At 43.9% G+C, this 13,684-nt stretch overlaps 1 protein-coding gene across 1 annotated transcript in view; it reads left to right on the forward strand.

Moving 5' to 3' along the window:
* The window catches only part of FNDC1 (fibronectin type III domain containing 1), a 102,268-nt gene that overhangs the window by 43,823 nt on the left and 44,761 nt on the right, over positions 1 to 13,684 (forward strand). Inside the window, exons 5-9 of the mRNA XM_030928996.1 lie at positions 1,602 to 1,808; positions 8,539 to 8,637; positions 10,478 to 10,595; positions 12,476 to 12,663; positions 13,414 to 13,521. Coding sequence (XP_030784856.1) covers positions 1,602 to 1,808; positions 8,539 to 8,637; positions 10,478 to 10,595; positions 12,476 to 12,663; positions 13,414 to 13,521 — 720 coding nt within the window. The remainder of the gene's footprint in view (positions 1 to 1,601; positions 1,809 to 8,538; positions 8,638 to 10,477; positions 10,596 to 12,475; positions 12,664 to 13,413; positions 13,522 to 13,684) is intronic.

Consider the following 13,684-nt stretch of genomic DNA (forward strand, 5'->3'; position numbering starts at 1 on the left):
TCCTTGGAACTTCACTCCTGACTCCTTAGGGACCCCGCCCCTCAGGAAATTTCAAAGACCTTTTAAACATTTTTTATTGCAGCTTATTACTGTTGAGTGTCAGGGATTGCCGAGTGAGAATCAGTTTGTCTTGGAGCAGAGACCTGCCATCCTCCCCAAGGCCCATCAGGGACAGTGTAACCCCCAGGAGCGGTTTCCATCCCCACACACACGGCTGGGAAGGTCTCAGGACTGGAGCAGAGCTCAGGGCAGAGGATGCTGTCTCTGCTCGATGATTTATGTTTCAGCTGGCTCACATGAGCCCCGTGTGTGTGTTCTCAGCAGATCTGCTCATTTTACTGGATTATACTTCTGGATGGAAAACAAAAAAACTTTAAAACAATTATGACCTTGATTATTAGGGAAAGGATTTGTTGAACATGACATGGTGTTCTCTTAGTAGCCTGTAGGAATGGGGTGCCCAGTGACTGGCTGGGTAACTCCAGCGAATCTACAAGTGGATATTCCTTTTGGTTAGATTCAGGACGTTGGAACCAGGTGTCTGCTATTTCAGCATCTCCAAAGGTTATTGATTTATGTGTTCTTGAAGAGTATGCTAAATCGTGATATTAGATTTTGTTTTTATGTCTTAGTGTTGAAATGTTAGCCTAGCTGGGAATTTTCCAGTCTAATAAAATTAGTCAGAATTGGTGATGGGGTTAATGTATATATGGAGGAAGAATGCTTGGGAAGTAACTGCCTTACACAATTAAAGAGGTGCTCTTTAGCCTAACTGGATCCCCAAATGAGGGCTTACAATGTGATTAGTGGCATATTCTAAAAGAGGGCAAGGTGGTAGTCACATGATCCATAACCCTTGTTTCCAAACATACCAGCTCTTACTTGGTATACAAGCAAAATGTTAAACACTAAGTATTGACCACCAGAATGCCCTGCTTTGGGAAAGTTCACAGTGAGAGCATTTCTTGAGATTGATTGGCTTAGCAAGAGGATTTCTCAAAATTGATTAATGTAGCAAGAAAAAAGAAACAGCAGACACAGAGGATAGCAGCGATGGTGTAGCATGACCAGGCTTTGTCTGGAGGAGCAAGACTTAGACATGGAAGAAAAATTAGGACCAAAATAGAAATCAGTTAATGATTCATTGTAAAGTCAAGGAAAGCCCATCTTTTCTACATTACAGTGAAAAAGCTTTCTGGAAGAGAGATATAAATAGCACATAGTGTCTCTCTGCTATATTTTTATACTGACCTTTAGCTCTTGCCAGAGAATATATAATTTTGGCCTAATGGGGACAAAAGGAAATAGATAAAAAGGGACACTGTAAAACATCCAAGATTTCTGGCGGGCAGTCTCACAACATGGAATGTTTTATTTTAATTTCTTGAGACCTTTTGGTATGAAACGTGGGGCGGAATATGTGGATAGAGTATGGATACCGTTGGGGGAAAAATGTCCTTAGTAGATTTAGTTACCAAGACATGTATGTTTGATGCTCTGCAGCTAATTGTTGAGGCTCAGTGTCTGGAAACCTTATGTGCATGATGGCAAACTCTAAGTGGTCTACCGTCTAACCACTTTTGTGTCCTGCCCTCTTTAAGAAAAGGAAGTGCCCAACAAGCCCTTGCGTGTGCGTGTCCGGTCCTCAGATGACAGGCTGTCCGTTGCATGGAAGGCACCACGCCTGTCTGGAGCCAAGAGTCCACGCAGATCACGGGGTTTTCTCCTGGGCTATGGGGAGAGTGGCCGGAAGATGAATTATGTTCCACTGACAAGAGATGAGCGGACACACGAAATTAAAAAGCTAGGTGAGTTTCACATTCATTGGTATTCAATGTTTCCATGGTCTTTGGGATCATTTCAATATTGAGAAGCTCATTCATGACAGAGCATTGTATTTTAGTTGTAATGTCCACTTGCCAGGTGCTGCAATGATTTGAATCTCTACTGTTTCTTCCATCTCCATTCTGGACACCATCATTTTAACCTTTTGTTAGTGGTAGCCCCAGGCTGCCTTCCTAGTGCCTGTCAGTTGCTTCCTGATCCGACAGCACAGACTCGAGTTAGGCCATTTTCCTGGACTTGAATCTAATCTTGTCATCTTGGCCGTTTTTGTCATTTTGTTATTTGAAGCTTTGTCTTAGAATCCTAGGACACTGGGCCTTGGGTCCCATTAAGATGAGACATGGTAGCCGAGTGAAACTGCAAGTCAGGCTGTATTAGGGTACTCTAGAGGGACAGAACTAATGGACTATATGTGTGTGTGTGTATATATGTATATATGTATGTATATATGTATATACATGTGTATGTATATATGTATATGTATATACATGTATATGTATATATATATGCTACATACACACACACATATATATAAAGGGGAGTTTATTAAGTATTAGCTCACACAATCACAAGGTCCCACAATAGGTCATCTGCAGGCTGAGGAGCAAGTAGAGCCAGTCCAGGTTCCAAAACTGAAGAACTTGGAGTCTGATGTTTGAGGGCAGGGAGCATCCAGCACAGGAGAAGGATGTAGGCTGGCAGGCTAGGCCAGTCTCTCTTTTCATATTTTTCTGCCTGTTTATATTCTAGCTGAGCTGGCAGTTGATCAGATTGTTCCCACCCAGACTGAGGGTGGGTCTGCTTTTCCCAGCCCACTGACTCAAATGTTAATCTCCTTTGGCAACACCCTCACAGACACACCCAGGGTCCATACTTTGTATCTTTTTTTTTTTTTTTTTTTTTTTTTGAGACGGAGTCTTGCTCTGTCACCCAGGCTGGAGTTCAGTGGCATAATCTTGGCTCACTGCAACCTCTGCCTCCTGGGTTCAGGCGATTCTCCTGCCTCAGCCTCCCGAGTAGCTGGGATTACAGGCACATGCCACCACACCCAGCTGATTTTTGTGTTTTTAGTAGACATGCGGTTTCACCATGTTGGCCAGGCTGGTCTCGAACTCCTGAATTCAGATGATCCACCCACCTCAGCCTCCAAAGTGTTGGGATTACAGGCATAAGCCACCACACCTGGCCAATACTTTGTATCTTTTAATCCAATCAAGTTGACACTCAGTATTAACCATCACTCAGGCTATCCTCCCTTTTGTCTACCCCTTACTGGGTAAAGGAAGCACTGGCCAGGGAATGCTGATGGGAACCTTTGCTGTGATGGGGAGAGATTATGTGCTCGTTCTAGCCTGGAGGGAGAGTCCTGATCTTTGCAGGCCTTATTCATCCATAAGCCTGGATAGCGGCCATAGGCTTGGCTCTGTGAGGGGCACGGCTTATCGACATATCCCTCGGGCCTGATGCTTCCTGCCTGTGGAGACAGTGCCCAGAGCTGTCTTACCCCTGCTTCCTGCTTCTCTCATTGGTGTGTTGGAAGAAGCATGGGGTAAGCATGGCTGGGCCCTTCATCTCTGCCCCTGTGGGGAAGCCAGGCCACAGAGAGCACATGCAGGGCCCAGGGCTCCTTGAACAGAGAGCCTAATTCTGGGTTCCGTGTAAAGCATACTTGCCCTATGTTCCCCAGCTTGCTTCTTACCACTGTCATAAGGTTTTTAGCCCCCACAAATGACTGTTCTGGCATTTCCTATCAGTTCAGTACTCAAGCAAGGGAAAGGATGTGATTTATTGGGCCTTCTGGAAGACTCATGTAAGACCTAGGCTTCTCTTCCCTTACCTGGAGGGGCCTCTTCCCCTACCTGGAGGGGCCTCTTCCCTAACCTGTAGGGGTCTCTTCCCTTAACTATAGTGGTCTCTTCCCTTACCTTGGAGGGGCCTCGTCCCTTACCTGGAGGGGTCTCTTCCCTTACCTGGAGGAGCCTCTTCCGTTACCTGGAGGGGCCTCTTCCCTTGCCTGTAGGCAGGCATCTCAGCTTCCTGCCCCGTGGTATGGAGGCTGGAGGTGGGAGCGGTGGGGGAAGGTGTGTGTGCTATGCCGGGAGGCGATGCTGAGAAGGCAGCCTGGCAACCATTGCTTGGGGCCTCTTAGTCTTAAAAGGTAAAATCTCTCAGATAAGGAGAGGGATGGGCAGACAGTAAGACAGAGACAGGTGAGACCAGACAAGGGCGTGGTAAAGGAGGAGAGGGGAGAGTTGCCTAGGAGGAGAGCTGCCGGCCTGCACAGATAGAAACGGTGCTCAGGAAACAGCTGAGGTAGGCAGCAGCTGCGTGGAAACAGAGCACTGGCTTGGACAGAAGCCTGACGAGACCACACTCCTAGGAGCTCTGAGAGCTCCTAACTCTGCAGAAGGTACCACCATGCATTTAGGAGCCTGGATAAGCAGCTCTGTGCTCTTCAGGACCTCTGAGGCCAGCTCCCTGGGTCCAGGTAAGCTGGCTCAACTTTGGTGATGCAGGCCAAATTCTACTCCACATGTCACCAGTTTGGATTTGATCTGGCGGAGACATTGGGTGGATGGTCACATCAGATCCCTTCCCTGATACAGTCCAGGATGTCCCTATTCTGTTTGTAGCTGTTCAGGCACCTGCTGAAGACTGTCTTGGAGGAACTCTGCTGCCTGGCGGGTGTTCCAGGTACGGGCGGGCTGGGTGTTCGAGGCACGGTCTGGCCGCATGGAGTTTTGTGCCTTTGCGTGGTCTCCACATGGTAGCATAGGCAGCTGAGAGAGCCAGGCACAGCGTCAAAGCCAGCCCAGAGTACGGACTCCAGTCCTATTCAAGCACAAAGGAGACCAGCCACCCCTCTGCTGCAGCAGCACGTGAAATGTCAAGGGAATGCAGGAAGCAAAAGGAGAAACTCAAGTTGGATGTCCTTTGCCAAGCGTGACTTTAGTATTAGCAGCAAGACCTCGAATTAGAGACTCAACCCCCTGATGCCACAGAATAATTTGTATACCCTTCAGTCATTCCTTCCTGAGCCACCCGGCACAGGTAAGCTGGCTCTACTTTGGTGATGCGGGTCAAATTCTGCACGTCATATCAGCAGGAGAATAGAGTCCCTGTTTTTGCATCTCCTCTGCTGCAGGGGAGCTTTGTTTCAACGGACAGCTCGCTTTGTTCTGAGCCTTTTGGGAATGGCGCACACTAAAGTGTCACTTAGCATCGATAAGTTTTTCAACTGACTGGATCTGTTGTTGTTGTCATTGTTTTTATTTCTTCAGTAGTGAACTGCTGGCTCACCTGAACATGGTGGAAGGATGTTTTTTGCTGCCTGAACGTGAGCAAATATTGGATCTGAGATCTGGGTGGGTTCTGGTCCCCACCTGGGTGGACAGGACAGCCTCTTGGGCTTCTGGTAAAATGAGTTAGCTCTTAAATTTTCACACGTAAAAAGCACTAGACTTGCTACCGTGAATGATGTAAGAGGTCACTGTGAGGAGGAGGGCTCCTGGAAGCTTGCCCCATCATGGGGAAAAGGTGGTGCAGGATGGGGCTGAAGTGGATTTTCCTCAAGGTGTTGGAATGGACCTGCCATGTCATGGGAAGCCTGTCTACCCACTTATCCTGCATGGGATTTTCAAACTGTTTATACCAGAGAGGCCATAGAACCCTTGGTACTACAGAGAGTGGTCATATGCTAAGGAAACTTGAGGGGTGGGCCTTATGTCCTGCAGCGGAGAGCCGCTCTCTGAGCCACTCTCTGTCACTAAACACATCTTACTGGGCATCTCGTGCATCAGACGCGATCCCAGGGAGGCCCCAGTGTTGAACTGACTGTCAAAGGAGGCCCCACAGAGAAGGTGGCATTTGGGTAAAGACTTGCAGCTGGAGGGGCCGTGGAACTGTCAGGGGAGAGGAGGCTGCAGGATGGGGAGCTGAGAGGGAGCAAGGGACTTCCTTCTACAAGTCACCAAGGAGCTGTGGGAGTGGGGGAGGGCATTTGTGCCACGTCCATTACACACTTGAGGTCGGAAAGTGGGCAAATGTGGTGGCACTGACTGGGGGTTCCTGGGGTTGCTGGGCTGATGACATTGGGGCCATTTTGGGAATTTCATTTCCTCTCTTTTTTTTCGTGACAGGGTTTCACTTTGTCACCCAGGCTGGAGTGCAGTGGCGCAATCTCGGTTCACTGCAACCTCCACCTCCCAGGTTAAGTGATTCTCCTGCCTCACCCTCCCAAGTAGTTAGGACTACAGGCACCTGCCACCATCTCCAGCTAATTTCTGAATTTTTTAGTAGAGGCGGGGTTTCACCATGTTGGCCAGGTTGGCCTTGAACTCCTGACCTCAGATGATCAACCCACCTTGGCCTCCCAAAATGCTGGGGATTGCAGATGTAAGCCACCTCATCTGGCCCATTTCCCTCTTTATTCAGTAATCAGGGGCACAGAAAGAGGTCATCTTGACACCATTGTATGTTCATCATATCTCTATGAGGAAGAGACAGCTTGCGGGTGTCTGCAGCCTGTTCAGCTCTGCACCTGCCCCTCCTCATCTGCAGTAATTGAGAGTCAGGCTTTGGTGCCTGCAGACCTGGGTGGGCCTGCTATCCTTGTCTGTGAAGTGAAGACAACAACAGTAGCTTCTGCACGGGGCCTTGTTAAGACTCAATGAAGAAGTGCATGTGAGAAGCTTAGCACAAGGGAGAGCTGTCATTGTGTTTACTGCAGAGTAAAACTTTTTCTTAATGGTAACCTTGGGCCAAGATTAGTTTCGAGAGTGTAGCAAATCATGAAATCTAGGCATTAAAAAAAAAAATCTCAACTTTAAGAAATACATTGAAGGCACATACAGATTTCAGTTGTGGGAAGTGATTCTTTTCTTGGTGGTTCTTGAGAAATGATGGGACACTGCTTTCCCTGTTTAGTTACTTACATGTGTCCCTGGACTGTGAGATTGAATGGCTATTTTTGTTGGTTTGTTTCTTTACTTCTGGCGAGATTCCGTCGTCAATAGCACCAAGTAACGAACAGATCTGAAGTGACTCCTCCATATAGAAGCTTAGTTTAATGTTCTGTGTATTCAAGTGTTACAAACTATTCCCCCCTTTTATAAAACACACATTTAAAAATCTTCTGGTAGAATAAGAGGTGAATGCCAAGTGCCTCTGTATAAATCATTTACTCATTTATGGCTGGAGTATCACCCGCTTTCTCTCTGTAGAGAGCAGGCTGTCAAATATTATCCTCTTCCCTTGAAACCTCTGATTCTTCTACAGCAGCTCACTCTCCATAAACAGTCCCTCTGTATGAGAATTTTGAACACAAGTCTTCTTTCATGTTTAGCACAACATGCCTGTAAAGACAAAAGAATGATTTCCCGCTGCCATCTGAACATGTACAGTGCCTGAAGGAGAGAGTGCGTGCTCTCAGCTCCCCTTAGGATCTTAGTGTCACTTCCGTTAACTGACCTAGGTCCTACCTGATATTATAACTATCAGTACTAGAAATAGGCCAGATTGCCACATTTTTATTCTTGAAATGATTAAAGCTGCAACAGGAGCCTTGGTCAGAGAGTCTGGAGTGAGGCATTAGCAATTTTGGATTCAGGATAGATGATGAGTTATTAAGTGTGTGATCCTGGGCAAGTCACTCCATTGTTAGAGCTTTATGTCCTTATTTATAAGATAAGAAGGTCAAATAAAAAATAAAAAAGGTTTTACCTGGGTCTCAGACTTTATGATTCCATACTAATTGAGAGGACAAGTTTTGTTCCATCCCTGCATTTTTTTTCTCCAACTACAATGGCCCCTGGTGTACACGGCAATTGGTTCCATCATTCCCTGAGTATACCCCAATCCGTGCAGACTCAAGACCCTGCAGAATCCACATACAGCAAAGACTGGCCTTCCCTATGCATGGGTTTGGCATCTCTGGAATACAATCCTATCTGCATCTGGTTGAAAAGAATCCATGTATAACGTGGATCTGCACAGTTCAAACCTGTGTTGTTCAAGGACCAACTGTTCAATTTTCAAGTTCGAGTTTCGTTGCATGCTAGTGGGATCCTCAGAGGGTGGGGGCAAGAACTGACTGAGAGAACCATCCAGAAATAAGGGGTACAGTGAAAGTCTTCCATGTGCTATTAGTAAATCTTCAGAGACTCTGTTTTGAGGATTTTAGCTTTGAAGGGCACAGCATTCCACAGGGAAAGAAAGACCTGGTATACTCGTGTTGCACATTGGCTATTCTTTTCTTTTCTTCTTTCTTTCTGGTAACAGATTAAAAACCCAGTAACCCCCTCTTACCAATTCTGGAAGTAGAAGGAAATTGGGGGAATTATGTGGGTAAACGTGTTACTCTTTTCTTTTTTAAAGCATTTATCTCTTTCTGATGGTTTTATTTTGTTTTTGTTTATCTCTTTTTGATGCTGATGAGGTAGAAACCTATTTTTCAGGAATTACTGGTAAAAATCGGTTCCCCATTTTCTAATACAATAGTGTTCTTTTTGGGTTTAATTCCTGCAGTTCTTGGGCTCGCCCTTCATTGTCCTCAAGAAGTGGGAATGCCCCCAGAAAGAGAAAATGGAAAAAGGGGAAGGGGAGGAGGAATGCAGAACCCCCCTCCACCCCCAGGGGATGTACGTTTCTGAGAAATCCAAACAAGAATCTCATCCCTCACTCCCTGGTCCACAGCCTCAGAGTCCGTGTATGTCGTCTCCCTGCAGTCCATGAACTCCCAGGGCCGGAGCCAACCAGTCTACAGGGCTGCCCTAACAAAGCGAAAGATTTCAGGTATGTTTCTAAGGATGCATTTGGTAAAACCATAGTCTGGTATGAATGCTATGTTGTTTCCAAATGATGCTGGCTGAATGATGAATTACATGCATTTTACTGAGGCTAAAAGAAATAACAGGGCAAACGTGGTCACATTTTGGGTGTAAGCGTGCTGCTTTCATATGCAAAGGATAGAGTGCCCTTGTGATGGAATACATTTCACTATTTATTTTGAGCCACTTCACTGTGCAGTAGATTTGCTGCGATAGGAGCAGCCAGGCATTCATTCCAGTAAAGGTGCAGTCTGACTCAAGCCTAAATTGCCTTGGGTGATGCACTGAACGACGAGAGAGAAGGAAGAGCAGGCAGGAGGTGGTGCATGCAAGATAAGCACACACATGTTATTTCAGCTCTATCTGCATTAAAATGACATTCAGAATCCTCAGAAAAAGCATTATAGTGGTTTGCTGAGAGCCTGATCACTGTCCACATGGTTACATTTCCTACGTCCTTTCACAGACATTTTCTATATTCCTGATACATTAACAAATGACAGGTACCTTTTCTGGACCACATATCTTAATTTAAAGAGGCAATCTGCAATATAATTGTTTTCATGAGTTCACAACATAAAATCAAAGTTACACTTTTTTACACTGTATGAAGTTCCACAAATACAATGTTTCACTCTTACTATTGATGACTTGCTGCCATAGGATAAGTCCCTATATCACTTTTCTAGAAGGCTAAATATTTTCACCTTCCCCTGCTGGTGGTAACATCCACATCCTTTTGAAATATGGTTCCTGAAAAGTGACAAGAAAAAATGAAACAAAAAACTAAAACAAGCAAAAAACCCAAGAGACTACAGAGTAATATTGAAGACGCCTTGTGAATCTTTTGAACTGAGGCTATAAGCTTTGCGACTGTGATATGTTCTATTGATAACAAAGGTAAATCTGTAAGAAATTGGCAAACTGACTTCTGGTTCATATCTGAACACGTTTTAATCTGTCTTGGACTCACACCTTCTAAAATGTGAGGGCATCAAACCCAACGTGAATCTTCCAGTTGTTTGAACCAGAATTTTCATTTCATGCCATGATCATCAAGGAAATGTGAGTTGAGTTTTCCTTCTCCTAAACTTTTGCTTCCATAAAAATGTTATTATTTTCCAGAAACTTACAGTGCATATTGAGAAAGCACTGAGTTACTTGGACCATCTTTCACCCAGGCAAAGCATCCCCTTTGTACTGTTTTATATGTCGATTGGGTTGGGCAGCTTTTAAACTGAAATGCTCATGTCTTTCTTTTTTCTTTTTTTTGTTTTTGTTTGTTTGTTTTTGAGACGGAGTTTTTGCTCTGTCTCCCAGGCTGGAGTGCAGTGGAGCCATCTTGGCTCACTGCAAGCTCTGCCTCCTGGATTCACACCATTCTCCTGCCTCAGCCTCCCGAGTAGCAGGGACTACAGCCGCCTGCCACGCCAGGCTAATTTTTTTGTATTTTTTAGTAGAGACAGGGTTTCACCATGTTAGCCAGGATGGTCTCGATCTCCTGACCTTGTGATCCGCCCACCTTGGCCTCCCAAGGTGCTGGGATTACAGGCGTGAGCCACCACGCCTGGCCAAAATGCTCATTTCTTAGCCAGTGTTTAAGAAATGCAAGATGGAGATTTTTGTTTTTCTACACTGACTAATCAAATAATTGTTTACCTTTCTATCAATTTCATTTTGTCTACATTACACACAAGCAATCTAAAACTTATGTAGGGTGAGTAATAGCCTGTCAAGGACTGAGGAGCTCAGAGCAGAACCTGTTGTGAGAGAAAGCCTTTCTCTGGGTCTCATTGTCATTTCAGAAGAGGACGAATTGGATGTACCTGATGACATAAGCGTCCGAGTTATGTCATCTCAGTCTGTGCTTGTGTCCTGGGTGGATCCTGTTCTGGAAAAACAGAAGAAAGTTGTTGCATCAAGGTACTTTTGCTTATTTATTTGTCTTTATATATGAGAGATGGGTTTTTTCTGGTCCTGAAAAGACATGTATTTAATGATTTTATTTTCTGACTTACATGAATACTAGCCTCTTTTGTAGCTGAACAGCTGAATGGTAAATATTCTATGACAACCTAGTTAATCCCAACTGTGCTCACACATTTCCCACAAATCAGATGTTACCAGGGCCTTGTGTGTAGTACACACAGCAGGAACTCACATCTCACTTGCTCAGTGATTTATCTTGTGTCTGGAAATTTCCTAGATTCCATTTCTTTCTCTGCCTCTATTTGTGTTTTGCTTTCTCTCATTGATATTCTGTTCATGCACAGGGTCCACTTTGGGAGGAGTCTCACCGTTCCTCCTGTGATCCAGGAAGAGTCACTGTAGGATGGACTTTATGTAGATGGTGGATAATGTCTAATGCCTTACACTTAGTAGCTCCTCATTAGACTTTGCTAAACACTGACTTGCTTCATGTCTGGCTCATTTACACATAATACTTATCTTCTCTTAAACCATGATGTTATGCTATTCTGGCTTTTATATTCGTTTGCAACAGCAATAAAAGGCAAACCAATCATAAGGTTAAAATATTCTTATGTTAAAAGGCTACTAGTGAACTGCATTTCTAGTTAGTGGTAGATTAATATAGCCATCAAAATTTTAGTTCTATGACTGAATACATTAAGTAACCAAGACAGAGCCACAGATGTGGTAGCCTGGTTATTATGTATTAATTTTTCAACCTCTCTGCAACCAGGAAAGGGGAATATAGTTTAAAACGAATGGGATATGATGATGGCATTATATATATACATATATATAAATGATTATTCATATTAGATATATAGTTTCCTCCACTGTCTGCTAGTAAAAAAGATATCTGCTTTTTTTTTGAAAGACCTCAGAAGATTTGTAGCGATTCTCTCCCTAGCCATGTGGTCTTCATCAACACAAAGTGTTCCTTTTACCATTGGACTTTGATTTCCAACATCTTGCTGAAACCAGAGAAGGCTTGAGTTTTCTTAGCATAACTGTTGTGTTAATTGGTGTGCTGTGTCTTCAACTGAAATCTTCTCCTGATATATTCAGTGTAACAAATAGCACATTTTAAATATATCAAATGCTTTCTACTGCAAAGAGGCCACAAAGACAATTTCTTTGAAAGGGAATCAAATAAATGATGTTTGTGGCTCTTAGACTGTCGAAGGTGTCCGCTGTCAGGGGTTGCTGAACTGTCCATATTTGGTCATACTGTATTTCTCCCCCGATAACCATGCACCACAGTTCCTTTTGTAGGTGCCTCTGTCCTGCTCTGTTTCACATTTTCGCTTCTTTTCACGGTAGTAAGTCTACTCAAAACCACATGTTCCCGTTCCTCTTGAACCTATGGAAAACACGCCTGATTTGGGATGAAATGAGTCTTTTTGTCTTTCTTTTCTGGAGAGCTGAGATAACCTTGGGCCAGGTCTCTACTGATGCCTTGAGTAGACACAAATACAGATGCACACACACACACTCATACGCACAAACACATATCCCTGATAATGTAGTTCCCTCATAAAAGCTGTCTCCTTTCTCTCCCTTCCCTTTATAATCTCTGCTTGCTCTTTTGAGCAGTAAGATTTTTTGGTCTTGAAAAGACACTAAGCTCTGTTTTTTTCTCCTACTTTAGACAACTTTGCTTGGAACTTAAGCAGATTCTTTGAGCCAGTCACATAGTCAAAAGTTTAGATTTTTCTCCTCTTTGATTTTCTTACTTACCTCCCAAAGTCATCACTTACGAGGAAGGAAAAACAAGGCATCTAGTGTTGAGTTGCAGAGAATTTGATAGATCATTGTGTTGTGTTTTCTTATAGACAGTACACTGTGCGCTATCGAGAGAAGGGGGAATTGGCCAGGTGGGATTATAAGCAGATCGCTAACAGGCGTGTGCTGATTGAGAACCTGATTCCAGACACCGTGTATGAATTTGCAGTCCGTATTTCACAGGGTGAAAGAGATGGCAAATGGAGTACGTCAGTCTTCCAAAGAACACCAGAATCTGGTCTGTATTTGAAATGGCCTTTGAATTTTCAATTTGGGAATTACACCCAAAATAAGACTTAAAGACAATGTAAGATGCCAATAGTGACAAAGGCCAGCATGGGCATTTTTGAAAGTCACATTAACCCTACATTTTGGTAGAGTTTCTATCCATACATGCAAAGAAGTTAAAGAACTGTTCTTTGGGTCCATGTTTTACCATTTGTTGGCCTTTTCCACTAGCATGTTGTTCTGTTGTTCCGACATGTGGAGCACATTAAATCCCAGTGTGTAGCATGTATCAGTCACCATTGTATGCGTGAATGCCTCTGGGTAATGGATGCTCTTGCCTGTAGGAGAGCCTCTGCTTTCCTGAGGCTGAGGCTGCATTTGATTCTGGGAAAAATTCTGGTTTGTATCCAAGGCTACCATTCTTTTCTCTTAAACTATGTCTTTCAAAGTTTTATTAAGATGAAGTTGGAACTGGATCTTAATCTTCTTTGTATATTTCAATATTTGGCAATGAAAGAAATTCTGAATTACTAAGACAATTTCCCTAGATATGTCTAAACTCACTAAATGAATTGGTTGTATTGACATAAATCACTATATTACTCAAAGAACCAGTGTGGAATTTTCTCTCAGGTATAATAAAAATTAACACAGTAGCTCTTCAATAAAAAAAAAATGTGTACCTAGAGACCATGTGCTATTTACATCTAGAATGTCCACTAAGGCATTTAAAAATGTTTTATTCCTTATCATTTTGTAGCTCCTACCACAGCTCCTGAAAACTTGAACGTCTGGCCTGTCAATGGCAAACCTACGGTTGTTGCTGTATCGTGGGATGCGCTACCAGAGACTGAGGGGAAAGTGAAAGGTAGGAATCTTATTCCCTAAACTATAAGATGCATTGATTCTGATGAACATGGCCTCTGCTTACGGCTTTGTTGACTGAAAAAGAAATAGGGAAGCAACATACGTCTAAGAGGTGCTCACCCAAGGGACAAGGATATTTCATGCAAGATTTTCATTGCCCAAGA

This window comes from Rhinopithecus roxellana, chromosome 4, assembly GCF_007565055.1.
Source record: "Rhinopithecus roxellana isolate Shanxi Qingling chromosome 4, ASM756505v1, whole genome shotgun sequence".
NCBI classification, from domain to species: domain Eukaryota; kingdom Metazoa; phylum Chordata; class Mammalia; order Primates; family Cercopithecidae; genus Rhinopithecus; species Rhinopithecus roxellana.